Here is a 12,332-nt window from a genome sequence, read left to right on the forward strand (position 1 = left end):
CAGGGTTCAGAGCCCGGGCTCCAGCCCAAGCCCAAATGTTTACACTGCCATTTTTAGCCCTGTGGCCCAAGGCCCACGAGCGCAAGTCAGCTGATCTGGGCCAGCAACAGCCTTGCCGTGGACCTTTTTATTTCAATGTAGACATGTGCCCTAATTCCACAAGCCTGGGTGTGGATTTCATTGGCTAGCAAGACACTAGAAGTTAGGCTTTGCAATGCCTAAGTCCCTTTGTGGATCCAGCCTTAAGTCATTATTTTACATTCTTACTTTGTTTTAGTCTATGGAATTCACCAAAAAAATATTATCTACCCCCATTCAACAAGTAAAATAAAGTTCAATTTTATTTGAACACAAAGATCCTGGCTCTTTCAAATCTTTGCACATCCTCAAGCATTACAAGTTCACCCTACCAAAGACCGAGAATGAAGTAAGGGCTACACAATATCTGAGCATTAAAGTGTAAATCAGCTGCCCTCATCATTATTTTGTCTTTCAAAAAATACAGTAGCATTTCTGAATTCTTATAAAATCTACACATTTACTGACAATTTTTCTCAAAGCCTCTTTCACCTCTTTGTTTCTCAGGCTGTATATGAAGGGATTGGCCATAGGAGTCAGAACTGCGTAGAAGACAGAGAACACTTCGTTGAGGTCTCTGAGTGTGTTGCTTTTTGGTAGCAGATACACAATGATCAGAGTTCCATAGAAAATTGTCACCATGATGAGGTGAGAGGAGCAAGTAGAAAAGGCCTTTCGCCTCCCAGTGGTAGAAGGGATCTGCAGGATGGTGGAGATGATACAAACATAGGATGTCCCAGTTAAAGCAAATGGGGGCAGGGTAAATAAAGCAGCCATAGTGGTGATTACAAGCTCCACCTGGTAGATGTCATTGCAGTAGAGATTTATTATTTGTGTAGATTCACAGAAGAAATGATTGATTTCATTGGGACCACAGAAAGTTAATTGTAACATAAGAGAAACTATTATGATAATAGCTAGAAATCCATTTATCCAAGACCCAGCTGCTAGCTGGAGGCAGAAACTGCCATTCATAAGAGTTGCATAATGCAGCGGTTTGCATATTGCTAGGTACCGATCATAAGACATCACTGCTAGGAGATAACACTCGGTGGCTGCAAAGAAGCCAACAAAGTAACATTGTGTGATGCAGCCACCAACAGAAATGGTTCTGTCCCCAGTCAGGAGACTGGCCAGCATCCTGGGCAGGAGGGCGGAGGTGTAGCAGGTCTCCAGGCAGGACAAGTTCCCCAGGAAGAAGTACATAGGGGTGTGAAGGTGCCGATCAGTCACAACTAGCACAACAATGAGGATGTTCCCAGCCATGGTCACAATGTAAATCACAAGGATCAGCAGAAAGAGAAGGATCTGCAGTTTGGGGATATTCCCAAATCCCAGGAGGATGAATTCTGTGAGGGAGGTTTGATTTCCCTGTTCCTTGTCTGCCATGGGGGAAAGGAACCAAACGCTACACTAGAACGAGAATGGCATTTGTTAAATGTCAGTATCACATTGTCAATTTAAATACATTAATGTTCAAATGCTCCTTCTCCTTCAGGTCACTCGCCCAAATACTGAGCTGAGCATACAGGCTGATGGGCTGGGAGTGAGACAATAGAGGCTGATGACATCTGAGAGTGAGTGAGAAAAATTGACACACAAACATGTTGCTAAGGCAAGCTCAGGTTTGTGTAAAGACCTGAATTGATCTGACTAACAAGAGACTAAGCCATGCTCCCTTGATTCTGCTCCAAAAAGCTGACACTAGTGGTTTGCAGTGAAGAAACCAGCTCACCAGGAGGAGTCTGGCAAATGAAGGTGTAGGCACTGGATTCCCTGAATTCAGACCTCCTCGTTTTGGCTGGTAAAACACCCCACAATTTTGCTGGCTGTGAATCAGCTTGGTTTGGACTTCAGAAGCTTCCATTGTCCCCGACAGAACCCAACACTCCATGAATGTAGTTGAGCCAGTCCAAGTCTTCACCTCCTAAGCCTTTTTAGGTGGTCATTGTTTGATTTCATTTATGTTGTACCATGCAGATCAGTTTTTATGCTGCTTTGTGATCATCACATATTAACTTTTGCATTTCTCTACCAAGGGATATTGTTGACTCAAACTGCTTAGCGACATTCTGAAAAGTGAATGATCAAAATCCCCATAGTCATCTACACTAGCAAAGCTGTACATTTAAAAGAGATATAAACTCACATGATTAAGAAAATATGCCATCCATCATGTCTGAGGTATTTTATTTTTTGTTCACAATTCCTTTCTATCTCCATTTCCCACTCTGCACTTCCACAACTTTGGAAAAGTTACTGAGAGTTAAAAGGAAAAATGAAAGTCTGATACTTTGCCATTTGGTAATTTTTTAAAAATTGAGGATTTCTTTTTAAATATATTGCATGGCAAAAAGAAAAAAAAAGAATAAAAGCAGAGGAAGATGGGGGAAAATGTCAGTATTCATTTTAAAAAAGAAAAGGAGTACTTGTGGCACCTTAGAGACCAACAAATTTATCTGAGGAAAGCTTATGCTCAAATAAATTTGTTAGTCTAAGGTGCCACAAGTACTCCTTTTCTTTTTGCAAATGAAGACTAACATGGCTGCTACTCTGAAAACTATTCATTTTATTGCACCAAGTGGTAAGCAGGAATAAGAAAGAGGAAAAAAAACAAAAAGTTTAAATGTAATGTATTCATTTTTTAAAAAAAATCATCAAAAGTTTGAAAAAATGTAAACTTCTTCCTGATAAATGGAAATAACTTTCAAATATCAACATTTTTCATGAAACTGATTTTCCATTTTTCAACCAGTTCTAATAGCAAGTAAGCAGGGAGAGAGAAAACAGCCTAAAAATATTGGAAAATGTAAACAGGAATTAGCTGATAAATGATTAACAAAGCAAATCTCAAAGTAAAGGGAGGTAATAAATAAGGGAAAATTTAGGGTGAATATTAGGCAATATATCCTGACAGTGAGAAGTATCAGGCTGTGAAACTGCCTTGCTTGGAAGCCAGTAATTAGACAGTGGAACTCATTGCCACAGGAAGTTGTTTGGGCCAAGAACATAACAAGATTCAAAAAGGAACTTTACTTTTATATGGAAAAAAAATCAAAAAAAGACTGACAGGGGATCTGATCGTCTTCAATTATGTAAAGGGCTGTTATAAAGAGGATGGTAATCAATTGTCCTCCCCATCCACTGAAGGTAGGATAAGAAGTCAGATCTTACTCTGCAGCAAGAGAAATTTAGGTTAGATATTGGGGGGGAAACCTATTTATAAGGATAGTTCAACATTGGAACAAGTTACCAAGGTGAGCTGTGGAATCCCCATCACTGGAAGTTTTTAGAACAGGTTGGACAAACACCTCCCAGGGATGGTCTCGGTATAGTTGGTCCTGACTCAGCACTGGGGGATGGACTATATGACCTCTCAAGGTCCCTTGCAGCCCTATATTTCTATGATTCTATCCGGAGTTTAACAAGAGTTCTGGAAGGGATCTTACACCTCGGAGTTAAGGGTTTAAGCCCATCTCTAACTATTAGAGATCAGGATGAGATCTGATTTTGGGGGCAGATCATTCCACAAGTGTTACTGCAACATTATTACACATTCCTCTGCAGCCTCTGGAGCTGCCACTGTCAGAAACAGGAGACTGGGATAAATGGACCTGGGATCTGGTCCAGTCTGGAAATCCCTATTCTCCCCATTGATTGAGTTATTTAAAAGTAAAGTGGAGCAGACACTACTAAATGTACTATTGGGGCCATTCCTGGCAGAGAGATGGGTAGGAGGGGATGGAGTTTTCCTTTCTTGTCTCTAGATTCTATAATTCTGTTCTAATTTCTGCCAATGACGGTGAGCAATAGAAAGATATTCCCCCTCTCTCTGCCTCAGTCCCCCCATAGGTTACATGGCAATATTAACACTGATGGGCATCTCTGTGGGAAGGCGAGACTGAATGACCACTGATTGCACAGTCCTTTGACAGCACTGCATGGCAGGCTCTATCTTAGTGTGTGGCAGCAGCAGGATGAGGAATAACACTCACCTTCAACCACAGGATATTCAGCCTCCAGTCTAGCTTGGATCTCTCAGGATTTGGTGACCAGGATTCAGGTTCTTCTCTCTCATTTCTCCCCAGAAATTCGGTTCTCTCACGAAAGAGATCTGGGTCCCCCTGATGGAATGAGCAGGTGCCAAGATCTCACTTGGACCATGTTCTCTTACCTCTGTTGATGGGGTGTGGTTGCCTCCTCATAGAAAAGTAGGGCTGGAAGGGACCTGAAGCGGTCATCTAGTCCAGTCCCCGATGCTGAAGCAGGACAAAGTAAACCCAGATCATCCCTAACCTGTTCTTAAAAACCTCTGAAAATGAGGATTCCACAACCTCTTGGTAACCTGTTCAATTGCTTAACTACCCTTAGAGTTAGAAGGCTTTTCCTAATATCTAACCTAAATCTGCCTTGATGCAACTAGAACCAATTCCTTCTTGTCCTACCTTCAGTTTCATATTTGTATCCTTTGCAGGAGAAGGTTGTGTCTTCCCTGACTCCACTTCTGAGGGGAGTTTTCCCATCAGCTGACTCTGGGGAGTTCCTGCTGTTTGCAACACAGACAGCACAAAACTCAGTCCTGATGCAATCAGCCTGCTTAGCTCAAAGGAGTTCTCTCCTCCCTGCGGGATGATTGAGTTGCATGACTGAGAGGTCCTGCTGTACCTAGCAAGGGCCTGATCCTACTATCCCAAAGCAGATGAATAATCCTTTCTTATGTGAGCAGTCCCACCCGCTTCCGTGAGACAATATGCCCCAGTAAGGGTTATCCACATTGGTCAAGTATGATGGGCTGGGCTCTCAAAGTGGTGAGCATAGTAATTGGACAGTAAGATTTCTGTGAAATGTTGTCTACTTGGTCCAGAGTTTGCAAATTAGACATTTCAACCAGGATTTTCAAATCAGCCTCAAGGAATTAGGCACTTAACCACCATGAAAAGTAAATTGAATCTGGATGCCTAACTCCTTTAGGTTCTTTTGAGAACCCCAGCCACGGTGAGGGTGGGGGGTAGACCCAGGAAAGCACAAATAAAAGCTGGTGGAAACATTTTAACTATGAAACCTACTTTGTATCTGAGCCAAATATGCCACTCTGGCAATTTGATTCACACAGTGAGGAAATATGACAAACAACACAGAGATGTTCCCCCTTTCGGTCCCTTCTCACACATGCACAGGTCTGAAGGTTAAGAGATGTAAACCACTAGAAAGGGAGGAGACACATTTTGCCAATGGGTTACACAACTATTTGCTAGACATCATAGGAATGTTGGGAGTCAGGACTCCTGGGTTCTATCCCAGGTCCTGGAGGGGTATGAGCTCTAGTACTTGCAGACAATAGTACATCTATCCATACTGATTTGGCACAGGCTTTCTGAACGTTACTGTGGCTGAGAGGATGTGTTATCAGAGACTGGCTAAATAGAAAGACAAAAATTAATTAGTGAGGGGCTACATTGAAGGGAGGAGTTGTGGGGACTAGTAGGAAGCTGGAAGGAATGCAGGGGGAAGAGCAGATGGATGGTGTAGTGGTTAGGGAATTATTCCAGCCCTTGGGAGCCCTGTGTTCCAGTCCCGGCTCCAAAGACTGCCTGTTTGACCAAGGCGATCTCTGGGCCCCAGTTCCCCTGCTGTATAATGGAGATAACAGATGTTCCCCACCCCCTGGGGCTATTGTGAAGAGAAATACATTGAAGACTGTGGGTCACCCACATACTACACAGATGGCGGGCAGGTAAGTACCTTAGGGAGAGGCAGGGCTGTCTCATGAATCAGAGCCTACACACACCCAGGGTAGGTGAAATTGCCCATGCAGTAAACCTAGTGTCTGACACTGGAATTACACCTGCAAAGAGGCGATGATCTGAACTGACCACTGGGTGGAAAGGGAGCAGAAATGTGAGTGTGGGAATACGGCAGTGATGGCGATGGAGAGGCACTCTGGGAGGGGCTGTCTGACAGTGACTAAGGAGCACCCTGCCCTGCCTGTTCAGGTCTCTCTCAGCAGAGTAGGGGAAGTGATCAGATATAGATAAGCCCAGGGGCTGTGCCAACCTCTTCCCGGTGGGGGCCTGAGGTGGGCTAAACAGAAAATTGGGAGGGTGAGGCTTTGCCCCCTTCATCATGAGGCCCTGCCCCCTCTCTGTGGCCCCATCCTGTGCTCCTCCTCAAGTAAGAGCCAGTTCTGCCTCTTCCTCCCCCCAGACCCTGCCCCCTAGCCAGAGCTGGGCACTGTGGGGTGGCTGGCGCGCTGGCTGGTGCCATGGCGCAGGCTGCCAGGGCTCTCCCCCGTCTCCTGCTTCTGTTGGTGCCCGGGGCCCCTGGGCCAGGGGCAGTACTAGTGGGGAAGACTGCGGGAGCTATTTGCCTTAGCCTCCCGCCACCGCTGCTCTCCAGCCACCCAGCTCTGAAGGCAGAGTGGAGAGAGTGGTGGCTGCTGGCCAGGTGCTGAGCTCTGAAGGTGGTGGTGGTTCAGGAGTAAGGCCAGGCGGGGGGCCCCAAAGCAGCCCCCAGTCCATGTCCCTGCCCACCGAGGCACGCCACCCAGGGCAGGTGAAGGGTCCGGGGCTCCCCACAGCAGCCTGGACTGACCCACTTCGGGGCCCTTTCCCTCGCCCCCCCCACCCATGTTCATTGCTCCTCAAGGGCTCTGCTGGCCCCAGAGCTGGGTCCCCCCACCCTGGTGGCTGTTACAGAATGCAACAGTCGAAGGGTGGCAGAGAACTGAGCAGCAGTCGCAGCCCTGGGGCCCCAGACACCACCAGCAGGAGGAGAGCTGGGGGAAGACCTCCATCACCTGCACCATGGCACCAGCCAGTGCAGCAGCCCCCCACACTGCCTGGCTCCCAAGTACCAATTTTTTTTTAATACAGTCTCACTTCAACACTTTGCCATTAAGCTTTTGGGTCTCCAAAGCTTTGTTTTAAACAATGCCTGGTGCCACCTGACTTGTTTTTCCCCGAATGTAATTGCATTTAATGAAACAGCTTAATGAGTCTCTGAGAGATGTGGGGAGGGGGGGGGGGAAGAAATCTTTCACATGGTGATGAAGCACTAGTTTACCTTTCGGCGCGATGGCAGTGGACCAGATTGCCAGCTGATTTACATTGACGTAACTCCATCGGCATCAATGCGCCCAATTCTCCAGCTGGTGTAAACCAATGTAGCTCCATTGGAACCAATGGACAACATGCTCATCTGATGTAAATTGATGTAGCTCCATTGGCATCAATGGGCCAAATCCCCAGCTGATGAAAATTGGTGTAGCCCCATTAAAGTAAATAGGGCTATGAATTTACTAGGACTGAGAATCTAGCCCTATAGCTGCCCCCTTTCTTATCCCTTATTTTCTGCAGCCATGTAGAGGGCTGTATATAGTACAGCTGACCTTTTTCCACCCCAAAGCTTCTGCTGACATCCAGGCACCATTATGCAATGTAGCTGCTACTTTGTGATATCCCCTCACATATCAATCCTTCAGTACAGTGTACATGCTAAGTTCTCAACAGTATCCCTATGCAGCCTGCTGCAGAATTTAGACAACATAGCTGCCCTTATCTCTTTCCTTCCCAGGCTGAGGCAGGAAGGTCTGGTGGCTCAGGCACTAGAAAAATGGATTTGTTATCTAGCTCTGCCACCTATCTGCTGTGTGGCCTGATGACAGGAAAGAAGAGGAAGGGGTTATGTCCAGTATTCTTCATCCTCATGCAGTAGGCTTGGGATCATGGACAGCGCCCCCTTGGGCTGAAATTCATTTTTTTCAACTCATGACTATGGTTACAGTTTGAGGTGCAAGAGATTTGAGTCTCTACACAAGTTTGTCTCTATCTAAATACACCCTGACGGAAAAACGTCTCTAGTCATTCCCCAGAACCTGTGTCACCAGCTGAACCCTACTGAGGTCCACTGCAGGTTGCAACTTTCTCTGAAAATGTGTTTTTAATGGCACAAAGCAAGATATTTATGCACGACCTCCATGAAAATGCAGCCTTTGTGTAAACTAAACTAATTTTATTTTTGCATGAATTTCCTATCACGGTAACACTTTCTGATAGAGAGAAACTTTGCAATGCAACAGGTCAAAGAGAGAAGCCTTGTGTTTTATAGGAGTAGTAGTTCGGTGAGAGTCAAGGAGAGGGGAATGGTGTCTCTTTCTGTCTCACTTGAAAGAACTGGCATTAGGGCCCCCATCCATCCATTTGCATGGTAGCTGGAGTGGAAGGTTGCTCTCTCACCCTGTTACTATCAACGGGAATGAAGCCACAGGAGGCCCTCACTCATGATGGCTGTTAAGAACTACATGGAAAGAGATACACAGAGGAAGCTATTTGCAGTGCATGCACAACACACTGAGAGACTCCAACAAAGAGTCCTAGGTGTTCTATGCTATCCTGAGCCCACCGATCAACTCCTTTCACATGGAGCCTGAGAAAAAAGGAAGCCAATACAATGAGCAAAGCTCTCAATGAGTTTGTGGCTGTGTCAAGAATTCAGACGTCCCTAGCAAATGGTTTTAGGCTGAAAAAGAAATGAGGATGATCTGAGACGATTTACTGCATCACAGACACAGCATCCATGTGTGAAATCTTGACCCCCTCGACGTCAGTGATAAATCTGGATTTTACTTCAACAGGGAAGGGATTTCACAGCATATCTCCTCTGTATCTGGCCAGTTGAAACAGCATGTGAGAAAGTGATGACATACTGAGAACTTCTGATATCCTCTCACCTTCTGACAGAGCAACAGAAGTTTTTAATGCAATTTTTGTTTGTAGAAAGCTGGGCTGTTTTTGAAATTTTTATAGAAAAATATATTTATTATTTTTCCATTTTATTTGATGACACACCACAATGAAAGTTTCAGTATTTTTAAATTGTTTAATGTAGGGGAGAGATTGAGTCTGGAGCACTGGGCCAAGTGTATGACCTGAGGCCTAAATCATAATCAGCAAAGTCAGGCCATCTATTAAGCAGATCCTTAATAGTTTACTGTCTGATACATGACCTTAGCAAAGGTTTAGTGTTGCTAAAAACACAGGCACTCCTAAGAAGCAACAGATACTGCAAATGTGTGTGAACATACTCCAGGAGATCAGCACAGGTACATCCTGACCTAACACAAGATAAGAGGGTTTGATAAAAGTGATAGATACGGATGTTTTGCCCAAGACACCTGGAGCAAGATACAAGGGGAGGTAACAAGCAGATGTCATGAAAAACATGAGGTGGTACGTAAGTTTTGTCTCAGTCTATAATGTTGGGTACTTCACCTTAATCCTTTTTCTGGCTTAGGGAGCAGTGGAAAGTCCCACCACTGACTGAGCTGGTCCATTGCAATGGGCATATATGTTAGTGAACCTGTAGAATCTATGGGTCACTAGTACTTTGTTTCGTTGACAATAAACCTGGCTGAACGCCTTCACCGGTGAAGAGAGTCTGTGGTCTTTCTGGGCAGTACTATTGAGGTCTGCTGAGCCAGCTGTCTGCAGGACTGGTATACAGAGAGAATACACACACATGTTAACTGACACTCCAGATGTTAGCCACCACCCTTATCCTTTTCCCTGCTAGTTCGAACAAAACATCCTTATCTCTTAGGAATGTGTTCACATGGTTACTTGAGAACTCTGGGTGTTCTTGTACCATCCTCTCCAGTCAGGAATGTGCTTACTTGATTAGCCAATACCTAGTGTGTTATTTTGCCAAGGCCAGGGCAACTCTAGTTCACAGGCTTTGGTTCACACTGTTAGTTATGCCTAGGGCTCCAGCAAGACCTACAGCTAAGTCCTGTTGCCATTTGTAATGGTTGGCCACTCACCTCTCATGAGCCCCTCCTGCTGGCAGAGTGGATGTACCTGCACACTCTCTCCAACTGCGGTAGGTTTTCAGGGACTCAGCCCTCTGGCCACGTCACACAGTCTACATGAACAACCAGCAAAACAGACCCCTTCCACAGTACACAGTTCTTAATTAGTCCAATAGGGGCCTATCACAGTATCCCTCGGTTGGTGTCTGTCTCACCTCCTGGAGCCCACCCTGAGCTCAGGTCCTTATTTAGTCCAACAGGGGCTATCAGGGTTCCTTCCCCCCTCTAAACTCTAGAGTACGGATGTGGGGACCTGCATGAAAGACCCCCTAAACTTATTTCTACCAGCTTAGGTTAAAACTTCCCCAAGGTACAAAGTTTTTGCCCTTGGATTAGGTAAACGCTGGCATCACCAAGTGATTTAACAAACAATCAGGGAAAGGACCAGTTGGAGTTCCTATTGCCCCAAAATATCCCCTCAAGCCCTTACACCCCCTTTCCTGGGGAGGCTTGAGAATAAACAAGATGAGCACAAACCAGCCTTGAATTTTTAAGACCCAAAAAACCCAATCAGATTCTTAAAAAAAACCAGAACTTTATTAGAACAAAAAAGATAAGAGAACAACTCTGTAAGATCAGAATGGAAAATAATCTTACAGGCAGTCAGATTCAAAACAGAGAATTCCTCTAGGCAAAACCTTAAGTTACAAAAAGACACAAAAACAGGAATACACATTTCCTCCAGCACAGCAAATTTCACAGGCCAAAAGAAAGAAAATGCATTCTAATGCATTTTCTACCTAGGATTACTTACTACTAGCTTTACAGGAGTTGGAGGGCTTGTATCCTTGATCTGTTCCCAGCAAAGGTATCACACAGACCAAGAAAAGCCTTTTCCCCGCCCCCATCCATATTTTAAAGTGTCTTGTCCCCTCATTGGTCATTTTGGGTCAGGTGTCTGCCAGTTTACCTGAGCTTCTTAACTCTTGACAGGTAAAAGGACTTTGCCTCTGTCCACGAGGGATTTTATAGCACTGTATACAGAAAGGTGGTTACCCTTCCCTTTCTATTTATGACAGGGGCCTATCACAGTACCCCTCCATTGGAACATCTCTGTAGCCCTCCCCAGGCTCAGTTCTCATTCATTGGTTTCCTGCAGTTCTCCCTGGGCTCAGTCTTTAACCAGTCTTGGCCCTGGTGTGGAGCCATGACCCCAGGGCTTCCTCCTTGGAGACTCTTCACCCTCTCTGATCCCAGCTCTCTACTATCAGTTCAGTCCCCTTCCAGGGGATACCAAAGTTCAATAATTGCTGAACCTTCCCTGGACCCGTTTCTTGGCTCCTCTCGGGCCTGTGTCAACTCCCTTCTTCAGGGAGGGAGCCACTTCCTGAGTGGATGGTGGGGAGAACCCAATCCCACCCACTACATCAGGTCCCAACCCAGGGACCCTACAGAGAGCAGCTGCCTGCTGTATCCCTTTAACTATTCACTTCTGTTCCCTAGGCCACTTCCCCACAGCCCACACCCAGCTTTCCTTCACCCTTAGCTCAGGCTGAAGTCTTGAACTCAGTCCCAGCAGCCAGCCAGGGGCTCCTTCTCACCTGTCCCAGCAACTGCTCCTTCTCACTCCCCTGGAACAGCTGCAACCAGCCAGGAGCACCAGTTTCACTCCTCTGGCTCCAGGCAGCAACTGACTCTGTTCTGTCCAGCAGCTCCTTTTTATAGGAGCCTGCTTGGCTCCAATTGGCTGCTCCCTGCAGCCACTCTAGGCAGCCTGGAGGACTCACCGCCTCTGCTCTTTCCTGGGGCAGGATGTGGTAGGGCCACAAAGCCTTCAGCAGGCCCTCCAGGCCTGGTACACCCCATCACACCATTCAATGGGAGTTAGGAGAATATCCTGGTTAGGTGCTATTGTAAATTCCACTACACACCTATCAGCTTCTTTAGATGCCCAAGCCCCTTGGTAATCCTGGCCTTGTGTCTACCTTGACAACTTCCATGGCCTGGGCTTCTCTTGAATTTCAGATATATGAAGGCTGAGATTTGCAAAGGAGCCTAGGGGATTAAGGCATGTACATCTTGGAGGACTAAGTCCATGTAACAGGTTGAGCCCTCACTGGCATAGCACCTCCTGCTGGTCACCTGGGAATTAGCTCTTTTCCAGCCCTCAGAGCACTTTCTGTTGGCCAGCATCTCACCTGCCACAGGCTCCATGTCCCTCCTGGACCCTGGTGCCCTTTACCTTGGGGTTCTACCCTACAGCAGTCCCCACACTCTGAGTCTCCCCTCCCAAGGGAACCCCCTCCCCCTATGCCCACCTTGCCTCAGTGGCTACTGCCAGTCATCATCTAGCCCCCCTTTCTTGAGGGCAGACTGCAGTCTGTAATGGCCACACATCATTGGCAAGTGGGTTGGACCTGCTGCCTTTCCCTGCAGCCCTAGTACCTCC

The 12,332-nt window shown here is 46.2% G+C and overlaps 1 protein-coding gene across 1 annotated transcript; it reads right to left on the reverse strand.

Annotated features, from left to right (window-relative positions):
- Positions 1-492: 492 nt before the first annotated feature.
- On the reverse strand, positions 493-1,467 carry LOC140897483 (olfactory receptor 10A7). The gene has a single exon (XM_073310213.1). The coding sequence runs from the start codon at positions 1,465-1,467 to the stop codon at positions 493-495; it is 975 nt and encodes a 324-aa protein (XP_073166314.1).
- Between the last annotated feature and the right edge of the window lie 10,865 nt (positions 1,468-12,332).

This window comes from Lepidochelys kempii, chromosome 14 (genome assembly GCF_965140285.1).
Source record: "Lepidochelys kempii isolate rLepKem1 chromosome 14, rLepKem1.hap1, whole genome shotgun sequence".
Taxonomy (NCBI): Eukaryota; Metazoa; Chordata; order Testudines; family Cheloniidae; genus Lepidochelys; species Lepidochelys kempii.

Bases quoted from the DNA above. Each gene is read 5' to 3' on its own strand.
- LOC140897483 (XM_073310213.1), bottom strand. From the start codon at position 1,467: ATGGCAGACAAGGAACAGGGAAATCAAACCTCCCTCACAGAATTCATC.